Source organism: Corythoichthys intestinalis, chromosome 18 (assembly GCF_030265065.1).
Source record: "Corythoichthys intestinalis isolate RoL2023-P3 chromosome 18, ASM3026506v1, whole genome shotgun sequence".
Lineage (NCBI taxonomy): Eukaryota > Metazoa > Chordata > Actinopteri > Syngnathiformes > Syngnathidae > Corythoichthys > Corythoichthys intestinalis.
Window position 1 is genome coordinate 15,510,587 of NC_080412.1, and position 16,579 is coordinate 15,527,165.

At 38.0% G+C, this 16,579-nt stretch overlaps 1 protein-coding gene across 4 annotated transcripts in view; it reads left to right on the forward strand.

Moving 5' to 3' along the window:
* The window catches only part of camkk1a (calcium/calmodulin-dependent protein kinase kinase 1, alpha a), a 94,044-nt gene that overhangs the window by 36,154 nt on the left and 41,311 nt on the right, over positions 1-16,579 (forward strand). For all 4 annotated transcript variants that reach the window (XM_057821589.1, XM_057821588.1, XM_057821591.1 and 1 more), the window contains exons 2-4: positions 716-1,130; positions 4,173-4,220; positions 10,435-10,488. In XM_057821589.1, the coding sequence (XP_057677572.1) occupies positions 828-1,130; positions 4,173-4,220; positions 10,435-10,488 (405 nt within the window). In that variant the 5' untranslated portion in view covers positions 716-827. The remainder of the gene's footprint in view (positions 1-715; positions 1,131-4,172; positions 4,221-10,434; positions 10,489-16,579) is intronic.

Sequence of the window (16,579 nt, forward strand, 5' to 3'; positions counted from 1 at the left end):
TAAATATCATGACTTAATAAATGTGTTTAGAAAAAAAAAAAGCCAGGGATGCTCATGTTTAAATGCCATTGACGGCGCAAAACATCCAGTCCATTTTGACATTTGTATACTAGTATATATTTTTTTCTTAATCTAAAGCTTTCTCTGTTTTTTGTTTTTATTGTCTCCTTAAAAACATAAGGAGCCGGATGAGGGGGAATCTGAAAAAAATTGTTAAATCGTTAAATTTTTGGTGTAAAAAAAAAAACAACAAAAACCTGAAGATTTTATATTTAGGCTACGTATATTGCCCAGTCAAAGTTTCAAGCTATAGAAATATCCCTCACTGGTACCATTACAGCACAAAATAGCGCCGGTGATGCCGAGCTTTGATAAGATGTGTCGTGGCTGCCATTTGTCATTACAGAAGAAAATTTAAAGGCACACTACTACACACTTTGAATCATTCATGTGTACATTTTGTAGCATGCCAGAGGATCTGCACGCGGTTGATAAGGATGCTGAGGCACACGTTTAAAGGATCAAACAGTTTTTCTGTTTTTTTTTTGTTTTGTTTTTTTTCCCTAGTTTGGGTTTTCTTTGACGCACACACATACACTCACACACTCACTTTGGTTCAAATGTGATCTTTTATTTTGTAAATGCACTGCATCAATTTAAGCATGTAATAGCACATAATAGTAGCTAAATGTGTGCTCCTCTTTTGTCTCTCCAGCTCTTGTAACACTGAGAACGCCAGCTGGTCCAGTTTCCATTGATGCTGTTGGAGGCTCGCGGTTACTCTCCTCGCCAACTCCGCCTGCGCTAAGCCCACCTCTCCTCTTGCCATGGCGATGAGCAGTGAGCCTGGCATCCAAAGTCTGGAGTCCAGTTCTGAGGAACAGAGCAGTAGTCTCACAGACATCTTAGCCGCCATGTCCACGCAAGATTTGGGTGGTTCTGTGAGGAATGGACGTGCTCAGCTGGACAAAAGGACTCAACCATCACGTCCTCAGTTGAGTGGGAGGAAGTTCTCTCTACAGGAGAGAGGAACATACCTCTCATCCGGAGGGGGCTACACACACGTCTCCCCTCGTGTGGCTCGGAGGCCCACAGTGGAGTCCAAACGTGTGTCCATTTCGGACTCTCAGGTAGGACTGGCCTAAAATTAAAATGAACATTCGTTCATTCGTCCCCCCTCAAAATAGATTGTTCGTCAAATTGCAGGACGTGAATTTAAAAAAAAAAAAAAAAAAAATTATTAGTATTTAACTTTAGTTTTACTTCATAAAATCAGCAAGTGTGCAGATCCAGCAAGCCTGGATTAAACTGCATTATATGAATCAGGGATGTCCCCGATCCCGTCACATGATTGGAAATCGGGCCGATCGCGATATTTTTCAGAGGATTGGAATCGGGTGAAAAGGATCGGGTTTTTAGTTAAAAAAATATATTCATATTTTTATGCTTCATGCTTTTACAGCACCACAGCCTCTCACCCTCCCTCATGCTAAGCAGTGCGACCAAACTGTTATTCTTGGTCACCAGTGCAGCTGGCGTTTGTTACGTAACATTAACGGTGACTGACAGGTTTGTAGCTTTGATCTGGCCTGAGAAACCTCGGTAGCTCTACGATCAAAGGCACAAATGTGTAATCATCGTTAAACTTGCAGCCCACTGCCAACTCATTCATTGTGTAAATGAGAGGCTGTTCTCTGCAGCGTGAGCCTCAAAGTTTTGTGCTGGTGCACCTTAAGAAAAAGTTAGGTGCAACCACTGCAAAAAGTAAGTGTGGAGCCTTGGCAAAATACTAGTCCTTCTAAAAAAATTAGCATATTGTGATAAAGTTAATTATTTTCTGTAATTACTGATAAACATTACACTTTCATATATTTTAGATTCATTATACACAACTGAAGTAGTTCAAGCCTTTTATTGTTTTAATATTAATGATTTTGGCAAAAAAGTCAAGAAAAAACAAAAATCCCTATCTCAAAAAACTAGCATATTTCATCCGACCAATACAAAAAAAGATTTTTTAATACAAAAAAAGTCAACCTTCAATTAATTATATCAGCTATGCACTCAATACTTGATCGGGAATCCTTTTGCAGAAATGACTGCTTCAATGCGGCGTGGCACGGAGGCAATCAGCCTGTGGCACTGCTGAGGTGTTATGGAGGCCCAGGATGCTTCGATAGCGGCCTTAAGCTAATCCACAGTGTTGGGTCTGGTGTCTCTCAACTTCCTCTTCACAATATCCCACAGATTCTCTATGGGGTTCAGGTCAGGAGAGTTGGCTGGCCAATTGAGCACAGTAATGCCATGGTCAGTAAACCATTTACCAGATGTTTTGGCACTGTGAGCAGGTGCCAGGTCGTGCTGAAAAATGAAATCTTCATCTCCATAAAGCTTTTCAGCAGATGGAAGCATGAAGTGCTCGAAAATCTCCTGATAGCTAGCTGCATTGACCCTGCCCTTGATAAAACACAGTAGACCAACACCAGCAGCTGACATGGCACCCCAGACCATCACTGACTGTGGGTACTTGACAATGGACTTCAGGCATTTTGGCATTTCCTTCTCCCTAGTCTTCCTCCAAACTCTGGCACCTTGATTTCCAAATGGCATGCAAAAATTTGCTTTCATCTGAAAAAAGTACTTTGGACCACTGAGCAACAGTCCAGTGCTGCTTCTCTGTAGCCCAGGTCAGGCGCTTCTGCTACTGTTTCAGGTTCAAAAGTGGCGTGACCTGGGGAATGCAGCACCTGTAGCACATTACCAGCACACGGCTGTGCACGGTGGCTCTGGATGTTTCTACTCCAGACTCAGTCCACTATTTCTGCAGGTCCCCCAAAGTCTGGAATCGGCCCTTCTCCACAATCTTTCTCAGGGTGCGGTCACCTCTTCTGGTTGTGCAGCGTTTCCTGCCACACTTTTACCTTCCCACAGACTTCCCCCTGAGGTGCCTTGATACAGCACTCTGGAAACAGCCTATTCGCTCAGACATTTCGTTCTGTGTCTTAGCCTCTTGCTTGAGGGTGTCAATGATGGCCTTCTGGACAGCAGTCGGGTCTGCAGTCTTGCCCATGATTGCGGTTTTGAGTAATGAACCAGGCTGGGAGTTTTTAAAAGCCTCAGGAATCTTTCGCAGGGGTTTTGAGTTAATTCGTTGATTCAGATGATTAGGTTAGTAGCTTCTTTAGAGTACCTTTTCATGATATGCTTATTTTTTGAGATACGGATTTTTGTTTTTTCTTGACTTTTTTGCCAAAATCATCAATATTAAAACAATGAAAGGCTTGAACTACTTCAGTTGTGTGTAATAAATCTAAAATATATGAATGTCTAATGTTTATCAGTACATTACAAAAAATTATGAACTTTATCCCAATATTCTAATTTTTTTTTTTTGAGAAGGACCAGTATATCGTAATGTTAATTTTTTCCAATATCGTTCAGGCCCAATGTCAAGAGCCTTCAATGGCAGCCAATGAGTTAAATGACTATAAAGGGTTAATCAACTCCACCAGACTAAAACCCTTGTTCTAATTCCTTCCCACCCACACTCGCTTTACTTCCTGTTACACCTGTCAGCAAACTCCAACACAAAATCCCACCCCCAGCTGGGTTTTTATGTGTGGCCCTGTAAGCAACGCATTATATAACCTTCATGTTTTTTTTCTTTTTTTTTTAAACACTTCGCCTGGTGGCCTTGCAACATGAGCTGCTACTGTATTTTTTTGTCCTGCTATTCTCGTCTGTTTTGCACCATCGACAAAATGTTCTGAGCCTGGAAAGCAAGCCTCGGGCGCCGCTTGGGCTCAAGCTGCCGCCAACTACCAACTCTCATAAGGAGATGCTTTTTATCCATCTTCTGATCCTACTATTTGAGCACTCTTTAAATCTGGTGTGTGCGTGCCAGTGTACATGTGTCCCCAAAGCGTCTGACCGTGCTGTGGTTTGCTCTCTATTGGCTGGCTGACACTGATCGGTAATGGCGGTGGTTGCTATGGAACTGCAAAGCAGCCTTTCCAAGCAGTGCCACCCTAATGGACTTGTAGACAGAAAACATTGACTGTATCAGAAATCAACTTTCGACATGCACAGCAACGTGCTGCTGCGCATTGTTTTTCTTTTTTTCTTTTACTTTGGCAATGAGTGGTCACTGATGATTATATTCCTTCTCTCAGGATTGTATCCAGTTGAACCAGTATAAATTGAAGAGTGAAATTGGAAAGGTGAGATTTGTAATCTTGTTTATGCTTTGTTTATTTTTAGTTTTTCGTGAGTGTGGTTTATACAACACGTGTACTATATATAATAGGGCTGCAGCTATCGAGTATTTTAGTAATCGAGTATTCGACTGAAAATTCTATCGAGGCGAATAAAATTACTCGGATCAATTTTTAAACCCGAGTTACTCAAGTATTCGTTTTAGCTCTAATATATATACAATTACACCATTACAAAAAAAATATTCATCCTGTCGATGTGCAATTATAGTTAACCCTTTAATAGGGCAAATGACAATTTTTGGTCACGTCTAAAAAACAAAAACTTAATCCCTAAAAGACTAGGTGTCCAAATTATTCATTATTGTTTTATAAATTGATTTCATGAATGAGTTGGATACAAAAAAATCATGTTAAAGTTATGGTTTTGAATATATAGCAAAAGAAAGCATATTTTACAATTTATATACAGTACAGGCCAAAAGTTTGAATACACCTTCTCATTCATGCGTTTTCTTTATTTTCATGACTATTTACATTGTAAATTCTTACTGAAGGTAATAAAACTATGAATGAACACATGTGGAATTATGTACTTATCAAAAAAAGGCGAAATAACTAAAAATATGTATATTATTCTAGTATCTTCAAAGTGCCATTCTCTTGATGATCTTCAAGAGGTAGTCACCTAAAATGGTTTTTGACTTCACAGGTATGCCTTTTCAGGGTTGATTAGTGTAATTTATTGCTTTATCAATGGGGTTAAGACCTTCATTTGTGTTGCATTGAAATAAGTGTGTCCAAACTAACCCTGTACTGTACATATTTATTCTACATCAGGGGTCCCCAAACTTTTTCCTGTGAGGGCCACATAACCCTTCTCTTCTCTGATGAGGGGCCGGGGTCAGTTTGTAACAGAAAAAGTGTGACGATTGCAGGAGTGCCTAAATGTAAAAATGTATCGTTTTTCAGAAAGCCACAATCAAATAACCCTTTCTGGATTCTTCACGGAACCAAAGTAAATAAAATAAAAATGATATAATATAATATAGTATAATATAATATAATATAATTAGGGCTGTCAAACGATTAAAATTTTTAAGCGAGTTAATCACAGCTTAAAAATTAATCGTAATTAATCGCAATTCAAACATCTCTAAAATATGCCTTATTTTTCTGTAAATTATTGTTGGAATGGAAAGATAAGACAAAGACGGATATATACATTCAACATACTGTACATAAGTACTGTATTTGTTTATTATAACAATAAATCAACAAGATGGCATTAACATTAATATTCTGTCAAAGCAATCCCTGGATAGAAAGACTTGTAGTTCTTAAAAGATAGATTTTAGTACAAATTATAGAAATGTTATGTTAAAACCCCTCTTAATGTTTTCGTTTTAATAAAATTGGTAAAATTTTCAATCAAAAAAATTAACTAGTAGCTCACCATTGTTGATGTCAAGAATTACACAATGCTCATGGTGCATAAAATCAGTCGCACCCAAGCGCCAGCAGAGGGAGACAAAAAACACAAGTAACAAGTGGACATGACACTGCTGTCATTTTAATCTGTTTGAGCGGGGCATATGCGTTAATTGCGTCAAATATTTTAACGTGATTAATGAAAAAAATTAATTACCGCCCGTTAACGCGATAACTTTGACAGCCCTTAATATAATATAATATAATATAATATAATATAATCAGGGGTGCACATAATTTTTTTGCCCAGGTTCTCAGAGGAGGACCTGGAGATGTGACTTGGTCCTCATTGAGCTTGAGAGCCGACACACCTGATGCGATAAATTTATGACAAGCTTTACTTAGAGCCAATTAACTTTGATTAATTATATTAACAGTTAATGCTTGATTAACATCAACTGGCACAACAAAATTGCCATTACTTTGAAGTGAAATGTAAAGAAATAAACATAAAAGCACCAATTCAAAATAAAGGGCATTATGCGGCTCCCACATTAACTCCAAGCCTTTTTAAAAGTGGGATGTCCTCCTCATAAGACCTCATTGAACGTGCATGTTTAGCTTTGTAAAATGCGAGCAAAAACACGTTTGTCAGTGCATGTCGCTGTTCATTACCTTTATTCCGCCACATGTCCATAGGGCGAGTGGGGTCCTGTTTGACATCGATAGTTTGCTTAATTGCCACATGCTCTCTGTTTTTTTTCGTGCTTTTCAAAGTTTGGATGGCTGAAATTCTTTGACCCTACATAAAATGCGTTGCTCTAATCGGCGACATTGGGATTCTCACGGCACATTTTGTACCGCATTTCCGTGCGAGCATCATTCGCTTCTAGCCATGGTACCTCCTGTAGCCACTTTTCAGCAAATGTCCTTTTTTTCGGTAGCTCCGGTGACGTCTCTGTCGTCTGTCTGTCTTTTGACGGGGGTGGGGGAACACGGAAGTAATTACTCAGTGTGGCCTGCCTCATCGACATTTTGAGAAGTTATTTTCTCGTGTCCGCCGCAAATAGAGTGGTCAGCCATCGGTACGCAAAAGCGTATGGAAGCCGTTGAGGGCCAGCGCGTTTGTCTACGTCCAGTACGCATGTGCGGACCATTTATGTGCACCCCTGAATATAATATAATATAATATAATTTAATATCATGTAATATAATATAATATAATAATACTGTATTAATTAAATAGATAATAACCAAATAACCATTGCTCAGTTCTTCACAGAAAAAAGCCAGGACATGAATAGCTCTATTGAAAAAAAAAAAAAAAAAAAAAAAAAAAATTTTTTTTTTTTTTTTTTTTTTTTTTTTTTTACAATTTTTTTTTTTTGTTCAGGGGGCCGGACCAAATGTGGCTGCGGGCCGTATCCGGCCCGCGGGCCGTAGTTTGGGGACCCCTGTTCTACATGTACAGATCTATGTATACAAGTATTATGTATATGTGTGGGTGAGTGGTCTTTATCAGCTTCGTGAACATTACTTAGCCTCAGGATATTTAGCCTCTGCTTTTATGTGCACCTTACAACTTACCCAAGAACTACAGTGGTATGAAAAAGTATCTGAACCTTTTGGAATTTCTCACATTTCTGCATAAAATCACCATCAAATGGGATCTGATCTTCAAAATCACATACAGTGGTACCTCTACATACGAATTTAATTCGTTCCAGGACCTTGTTTGTAAGTCGAAATGGTCGTATGTCGAGCAGGATTTTCCCATAGGAATACATTATAATTCCATTAATTCGTTCCAAAGCCTAAAAACATACACTAAATTCTTAATAAATACTGCTGGCACTGTTACAAATGACAATTAAACATAGAAAAACAAATAAGTTATAAATAAATAATTCAGAATAATATAAGAAGAAGAAGAAGAATTAATAATTCTTCCTGAAAATAATGTAACGAATCGGATTCTAATATGGCGGACACTTTTTCCTGTCCCTGAACGCACCGCGAAGGTGACGTCTCCAGTGAGATAGGTCGGTGCGGTAGAGATAATACTTTCGTTTTCCTGAGAGCAGTCAACTGCTTAAGACAATGAGCGTTTTGTGTTGGATAAGTTCTTAAATAAATGATAAAAACGTGACAAAGCTGGCGATTTCCTTGGCAATGTTACCACAATAATAATTGTCACCTTAACTTATAAATAGTGGCAAACGGTGGTCATAAGAGGACCATGGAGCTGTATTGTTGAGCCAGTTCAGGGACGCGCACCCCAAGCTCATATTTTTCTATAACTTGCATCTTCATTTCAAAGGTAAGCATCACTTTTTTCCTTGTTTCTCCAACTGTATCAACTTATTTTGAAAACTGTGTTGATTTCTCACATAAGAAAATCCACCGTGGGTTCGTTTGCAGTGCTGTCATGTCGTCGTATTTCGAGCAACTCGTCGGATGTAGAAACAAATGGCGGCTCAAATTTTACGTCGGATGTCGAAAAGATCGTGTGTCGAAGTGATCGTATGTAGAGGTACCACTGTAGTTGCAAAAACTGTTTGCTTTAACCAAAATCAACCAAATATTTATAGGTTTTCATATTTTAATGACGATAGCATGCAAAAAAATGACAGAAGGGGGAAAATAAGTAAGTGAACCATCTCTTTGTGGCCCCCCTTTTGGCAGCAACAACTTCAACCAGGTATTCTTGTAGCTGCAGATCAGTCTGGCACATCGATCAAGACTAATCTTGGCCCATTTTTCTCACAAAACTGCAAAAATTCTTGGGATGTCTAGCATGAATCGCTGTCTTTAGATCATGCCACAGCATCTCAATGGGGTTCAAGTCTGGACTTTGAGAACAAATATTTTGTTCTTCTGAAACCATTCAGAAGTTGATTTACTCCTGTGTATTGGATCGTTGCCTTGTTGTACCATCCATTCTCTTTTTAGCTTAAACTGTCTGACAGACGGCCCCAGGTCTTCCTGCAAAACATCCTAATTAACTTTTGAACTTCCATTAATGATTGCAAATTGTACAGGCCATTAGGCAGCTAAACAGCCCCAAATTATGATGCTCCCTCCACCATGCTTCACAGTGGGGATGAGGTGTTGATGTTGGTGAGCTGTTCCATTTTTCCTCCACACTTGACGTTGTGTGTTACTCCCAAACAATTCAACTTTGGTTTCATCAGTCCACAAAATATGTTGTAAAAGGGCTTCTTTGGAGTGTCCAAGTGAGTTTTTGCGAACATTAAACGAGCAACAATGTTTTTTTGTTTTTTTTAGACAGTAGTGACTTCCTCCGTGGAGTCTGCCCATGAACACCTTACTTGGCCATAGTTTTACATATAGTTGATGTGTAGCAGACACTCTAGGGTTCTTTTTTACCTCTCTGAGTATTCTGCGTTGAATTCTTGGCGTCATCTTTGGTGGGCGGCTCTGGTGGGAGAGAAGCAACACTTCCAAACTCTCTCAATTTGTAGACAACTTTTCTGACTGTCGATTGATGAACATCCAGACATTTAGAGATGGTTTTGTATCCTTTCCCAGCGTTATACAAATCAAAAATCCTTGATCGCAGGTGTTCAGACAGCTCTTTTGACCGAGCCATGATGCACATCAGACAATGCTTCTTATCAAGACATTTCTTACCAGGTGTGTGATTTATAGTGGGCAGGGCAGCTTTAAACCACTCATCAGTTATTGGGCACGCATCTGACTTAAAATGTTTGGTAAAACTTGGTTTCAATTCTCTTTAAATCTCCTTAGGCAGGGGGTTTACTAACTTATTTTCCCCCCTTCTGTCATAGTTTGGATGCTATCCTCATTAAAATATGGAAATCTATAAATGTTTGGGTGGTTTTAGTTAAAGTAGACAATGTATTTTCATCTGTGTGATTTTGACAAAGATCAGATCACATTTGATGGTGATTTTATGCAGAAGTGTGAAAAATTCCAAAAGGGTAAGATACTTTTTCATACCACTGTATGTTATGGGGAAAAAATATCTTGTTCAATGGAAAAAAAGTTTTGTTTTTAACCCATACATCTCAAAATAACACATTTTAAAGCTATAATTGCAATACCATGATACTGTGAAACCGCAGCATTTTTGCTTTTATAACGTTTTTCAAATTAAGAACATAACACTGACAACTATGCCGCTGTTATAAATCGATTTCATGAATTAATTAGTTTTTTGCTGATGATTCAAAAAATAATTAATTTGGGTTTTTTGTTGTGGTTATTGTTTTTCCAAAAATAAATAGGATATATATGACATCACATACTGGGTCACAATATTAACATTTGGTGTACAAGGAGGGGGCGATGGAACATTCCCATTCTAACCCAGTCCAAATGGATTGGACGTCTTGGGCCGTCAATGACAGGCAATGAGTTCAATAAAAGCTCTATATATTCACCCAAAAAAGACATTTTGTATTTTTACAAGCAAAATCCATAGCGCTCTCTGGGTGTTTTCTAGGAGGCCGTTAGGCAGGAATGACTATAGTACAGTATTTTACATATATATAATGTTTATAGCAGATTTTTTTATTCTAGGATCTTTGAGCTGGTTTACTTTTTAAGCAGCACTGTGGCAAAAATGCTAGGAGCAGACTCTGTGTGTGGGAAGTTCAGGTTAAAAATTTTTCGAATGGATGTGGTGTAGCCGTCTTGAATAGATACTTTTGTGTGTTTTTTTTTTTTTTAATAATGAACAACAAATTGTACGATTAAAACCTGAATTCACATTCACATTTGAAGCCTTTTCTTTCTTTTACAGGGATCTTATGGTGTGGTCAAACTGGCATACAATGAGGATGATGACAAACATTATGTAAGTTGGCAAGGTTTTTTTTTTCCCACGTTCTTTCCAATGAAGACTCTTTGCCACATAATTCAGAGTCCTCTGCTTCTATTGTTTTGACAGAAGGCGCTCTACAAATTCCCCCTGTGCCATTGATTTTTTTTTCCAAGTCTTCCACCTCAATGGCTTTCTGCCTCTTTGATTTTTTTTTCTCGTTTCCTCGTAAACAAGTGCCACTTCCAGTGGATGAACGCTTGTTGTGCATCAAGCAGATGTGAGATATGAAATAATTTCATTTGGGTCGGAGGCTTGTTTCTCAGTGCTTGGCATCAACAGCCATTTAAAAAAAAAAATTTTTTTTTAAAGTGTTTCATTTAAAAAGTGAATTTATTGTTATAGTTGAGTCTAGTTCACTGAAGAAAATTATAACTTTAGCATGCAATTAAATGAAACAGGGATTCCTGATCATTTTTTTTGCGTGTGAGATCGAGTCACCTGATTTTGAAGATCTGAAATTTATTGAGGAAGAAAAGCAACTCCAAATATGACCCCCCCCCAACCCCTCTTCGAACAAAGCTTCCCAACATTTTACACTATACAAAAGGGTTGTTAGTAGAGATGTCCCGATCCGTTATTTGGATCCGATCGGACTCCGATATGGGCAAAAAAATGTGCATCGGTATCGGATCGGCCAACACGGAAAAATTCCGATCCAGACTTCAGATCCAGCTTTTTCGAAAGTCTGGTCCGGGTTTTCCAGCGCACCGATTTACATAATCCATTACAGTTTTTGCTTCGGTTTCCCTAAAATCCGGTCCGCATTTTACGGCACACCTTCAACACACTACATTTACATTACCGTCTCCCAATTTACCGAGAGACTTCATCGGTAAAAATGTCAGCTGTGTGGTATCATTTCACCTTGAAGGACGACAAAGACGAAGAGGCAGAGTGCAACATACGACACAATAAAGTCAAGCGTGGCTGTAAAGCTGTAAGAAGTTTTAATACAACCAACCTAATCAAGCATTTCGTGAAATACCACCACAAACAATATAAGAATGTAAGAAATGTAAGAAAACCGAAGACAAAAAGAAAGGTCCTACCCAATTAACACTGGCAGAAAGTTTTGCTATGCGTGACAAACTGGCACTCGACAGTCCCAAAGCCCAGGGAATAACAAGAGTCATTGCCGAAGAATTCATTCTGGATGACGAGCCATTATCTCACGTGAGTAAAGACTGAGTAAAGGCTGTCATTACATCCTTGAGCGATTCGGCCGTGGAAGATTTGAGAACGATTTACAAACATCCAAAGTCCGATTATTGAAATATGTCAAGTAAAGCGGAACTAATACACAGCGCGGTCTTCGGGACGCAATGAGAAACTGACCGCATTGCGTCCCGAAGGTAAACATAATGCCTGTCATAGACCCGGGTAATGCCAATGCTCAACTCACGGCTTTAGCTCAACTCATGCTGCTGGATAATAAAAAACACAAGGATACCTGACTGCTGCTGACAGCCGCTACAAACTACGTCAACGTCGTTTTACTGGAGATATCATATGTACAGTGGGGAGAACGAGTATTTGATACACTGCCAATAGGTTTTCCCATTGGCAGTGTATCAAATACTTGTTCTCCCCACTTTATATAGAACTAGATGCTACACGACAGACTCGACTGCGTTAGCAACATTGAAGTCGTTTAGTCGTTTATTTAAACCTGAGAGGCTTTTTATACAATTTTTGTAACTAATGCACGAAACATTAAAAGCATCTAATAGCTTGGGGGGTTTGTGGGATTTTTCACTGAGGTGTTTGTGTGTTTTGCTTTTTTAAGACAGTTTACAACTTTATTTGCACGTTTTACTGACTGACTATGCCATTTCTGTTTGTTATTTATCATGTTTTGTGTTTGTCACTGAATAAACTGGTCAGTTTCTTGTTACCAACTGTTGTGTGTTATTCAAACTCACCTAATTCAGCTGGCTAGTTGTTATCAAGAGTACTAAAACCTTTATCAACATGAGTCTGACAATTAAGTAAGGAGTCTAAATAACTTTAAACTTTAATACATGCTCAGGTAGGCCGGTATCTGTATCGGCCAGTATCGGTATCGGATCGGAAGTGCAAAACAATATCGGTATCGGATCGGAAGTGCAAAAACCTGGATCGGGACATCCCTAGTTGTTAGTACAGTGGTTTTAAACTAAGGGAGAAAATCAATTCTTCTATTTTGCAACTCAGTTGTGCAGCACAAAATAAGTTTGACAACAAATTATGTCTCAATATTTTGTCTTACATACATAAACTTGCTGGTTGAATTCAGAAAAAAAAATCATAGTTTCCAACAAAATGTTAGAGAATTACATCGTCCAAGGACATATAGAGTCTAAGATGTTTACAGAAGCATCCAGGTTCATTAAGATTCACTATTTATTTATTTACTTATTTATTTTATGCATTGACATACTTATGTTTAGAAGCATTGTCTTGTGACACACTGATTGTCGAGTTGACAAAAACCTCAGCCTCCTGTGACAGATTGTGGGTTATTGCAGCTTGTCTCCGGTGACATTTGAACATAATCCTAAATAACAGTGACAGGAATCAACAGCAGAGCAGATGTGTAATGACAGATGTAGATGGTTGATTCTCTTTCCTGGTAATTTGAGTTTCGTTTCATGCAAGCCTTTCTCTCTGCAGCTTGTGCCACGCATTTCATGTTTTAATGGTGTGTAGATGAAGACACGCATACAGAATTACAGAGAGCACATCACTGGCACTAATTCAGTGGTTATGACAACTAAGGTTTGTCAAAAGTATTGGAAAAAATCGAATTATTGATTCTAAATGTTGTGTGTGGGTACAATATTTGATTGCAAAATATCAATACTTAGTTATTTGTTTTTACACTACCACAGGTCATCAGAAATTTGTTGTTTTGGGGTAAATTTGATTTTGTACTATTCTTGATAGTAATGGACGCTACTTTTGCATTTTCCTTGTTAAATCATTGGCCGCTATTGACTAAGGATGCAATACACGGTTTTATATTGAACCTTTTGATACGCCCTCTTCGATTCAATACGCAAAAACATTCGATCCAAATGACAAGCTCCCACAAAGTATTTTTCGAATTTATTATTGTGTCTCACGCGCTAAAATGTTCGGCGCAGCTTTGCCTTGAAAAAACAGACTCTGCCGCGAGAAGCCCCCCTCCTCCACTCCTCCCCCAAACTGCCTTAAAGGTGGGAACTGTGGCGTACGAGGATCATTTCTCGGGAGGAAATGTCTGAAACGTTTGTTAACTTTTTTTAATGCCCGACGTTAAATCCCCCCCAAGTCCCATGCCATTGGCTGCGTGAGCCCATAGTGATCATGAGACGCGTAGTCTTTATAATACATCGATGAATTAAAAATCGCTTAATGGAAGTTACGCAGGCCAAATCAAGAAATACCAGTGACTATAGATAATGCTGCAAATATTGTTAATTCAGTACGTAACACAGATGGTCTCGGACCACAAATAGGATGTTTTTCTGATGTGGTAAACATACCTGCTAAGAGAGTAAGAGCAATCAACAGTGTGTCTCGCTCACTTTACAAACAGTAAAGATTGTTCTCTGCACTTTTATACAAAATTTCTTCAGCTCAGTAAGAAGTAAGCACATAAATATTCTGAATGCATGTTTATTTGATGGCATTGTTATTTTTGCTTGTTAGCAAAATAAAAAAACAACAACAAAAAACACTTGTATTTTTGTTTCAGAGCATTAAATGTACTGAATCAAATCGAAAATTGTGTCCCTTGTATCGAAAATCATACCGAACAGTGACTTAACTGTATCGTTGCATCCCTACTATTGACGTTCTATCCATTCGAAGTGGGACAGTTGTCAATGAACAAATGAACGAATCTTCATTCGCTGACACCCTCCCAGTTCAAATGGATCGGGCGCCTATTGGTGATGATTCAATTCAAGAGTTTTAATTTGGTTTTAAGAGCCGCACGATTGGATGTCTATCACCGTCCAATGGCACTGAAAGAGTTAATAACAAACACTGTACCGTATTTTCCGCACAATAAGGCGCACCTAAAAGGCTTCTATTTTCTCCAAAGCTGACAGTGCACCCTATAATCCAATGCGCCTTAAATATGGATCAAGATTTGTTAATTATTATTATGTTAATTATTAGCGCACCTCCATCTAGTGAATGCATAACGCAACACTTACCACTACTACTACAACTGCGCCTTATAATGTGGTGCGCCCTATAGATATGAACATTCTTAAATAGGCCGTTCATTGAAGGTGCGCCTTATAGTGCGTAAAATACGGTAGGTTTGGATTTTTTTTTTTTTTTTTTTTTAAATTTATGTAGTATCAATAATCAAGTAATTTTTTTATTATTGATAAAGAGTTTACAGAAAATTTAGTATTTTGACCAATTTTATGACAACAAACAAAAATCCACTCAAAACGCACACAACAGAGTTGTTTGAAGTTTATTTCATCATTAAGCTCTAATGCATGCTGCCAAACATTTATATTGGTAACCCTCCAAGATGGTGTGCAAATTTTTGCGGCGTACTTGAGATCCCTAATTGTGCACATTCAAGGACGTTTGCCACCAATGACATTCTGTATCGAACATTATGTAATACATTTAGTCATCCTTCCATTTTCTGTCAATCAATAGAGATATTTGATCTCAGTTAACGTCAGGCAAAAAACAAAATGAACAATGCTAGCACAGTGTGGGGCAAAAAAAAAAAGCAACAAAAACGCACAGTCATACCAATTGTCAATTTATTTCATTATCATTATTATAGTTTATTCAATGTGCTTAAATCTTTCAAATTTGGTTTGGCCACTGCCGAATTGTTTTTATTAGGGCTGTGCTATGATTCCTTATTTACATTGTGATAATCACGTGAGATTAATTGCTGTTAATCTTATTGGGATACAGTACACTTAAATATGATATTTTATGGATTCAAAAATGCATTTGGCACATTTGACGAGTTTGAGTGGGGTGGAGGGGCTTTAGCCACCCGGTTGCTAACTGTCTTATGCTATTGTTTAGCCACAACTGGATTCATTCATTCATTCATTTTCCATTGATTGAACCCTTGATCTCAGAACTGTGAGGTGGATGTGCTAACATACGTAGTGTACGACACTATGCGCTGGTCCTCATGGGAAACTCAGTCCTTAAAGCAAAACACTACCGCTTTTGTCCACCGGTGTCACTAAAATTTACCAAAACTGAAAAGTTACCAAATGTTGCTTTCACACAACTTGCAATGCAAAATGCAAATTAGGACTGTCAAACATATTGCGCTGAAATGTTTTATAGACATAAGATATTTTATTGTGTTGATTGATGCTGTATTTCATTTGGTTTTTTCACCACTGCGGGTCACTAGAAATATATTGGATTAGGCGCAATTTGATTTTGCGCTACTCTTACGTGTAATGAAGAATGTTTTTGCATTTTCCATGTTAATTAAAAAACAAATGTGTTAATCGAAAACTATATTGACTTTCTCATATTTTTTTTGGAGTAATGGAATCGAGCTGAAAATTAATTGAATAATTGAATATTGTGACAACAGTAGTGCAAATACATTTGATTTCGCGGTTTGTCTGTGAGCAGAAGCTTTTATTTTTATTTTAGTTTGATTTATTTAAAAGGCGACAATGCAATTTAATAAAACACATGATGATGACACCTGTTTAGAAAATATATATGATCTTTATTCCGGAATCTCACAGTGGGTGCATAGCACACACACACCAACAAAGAGAAAAAAAGAATACCGTACCTATGGAGACATAATAATAAAATGACTTACTTGAAAGAAAAAAAGAAAACAAAACAGAACAACAAAGAAGCACTGGCTATCAGTGCACAACAAACAGGCTTTTGTGCCGATGGCGCCACAGGCTCGAACTAAATCTAAAGCTCATTGTAGGGTCTGTTAAATTCATTATAATATTATTTCCAGACTCATTTAGCCGACACATGAAGCTGTACATCAATTTTCTTAAAAGCGCTTTAAAGGTGGGTAATCCAGAGCTAACAAATAATTAAAAGCCAGAATTAGCCA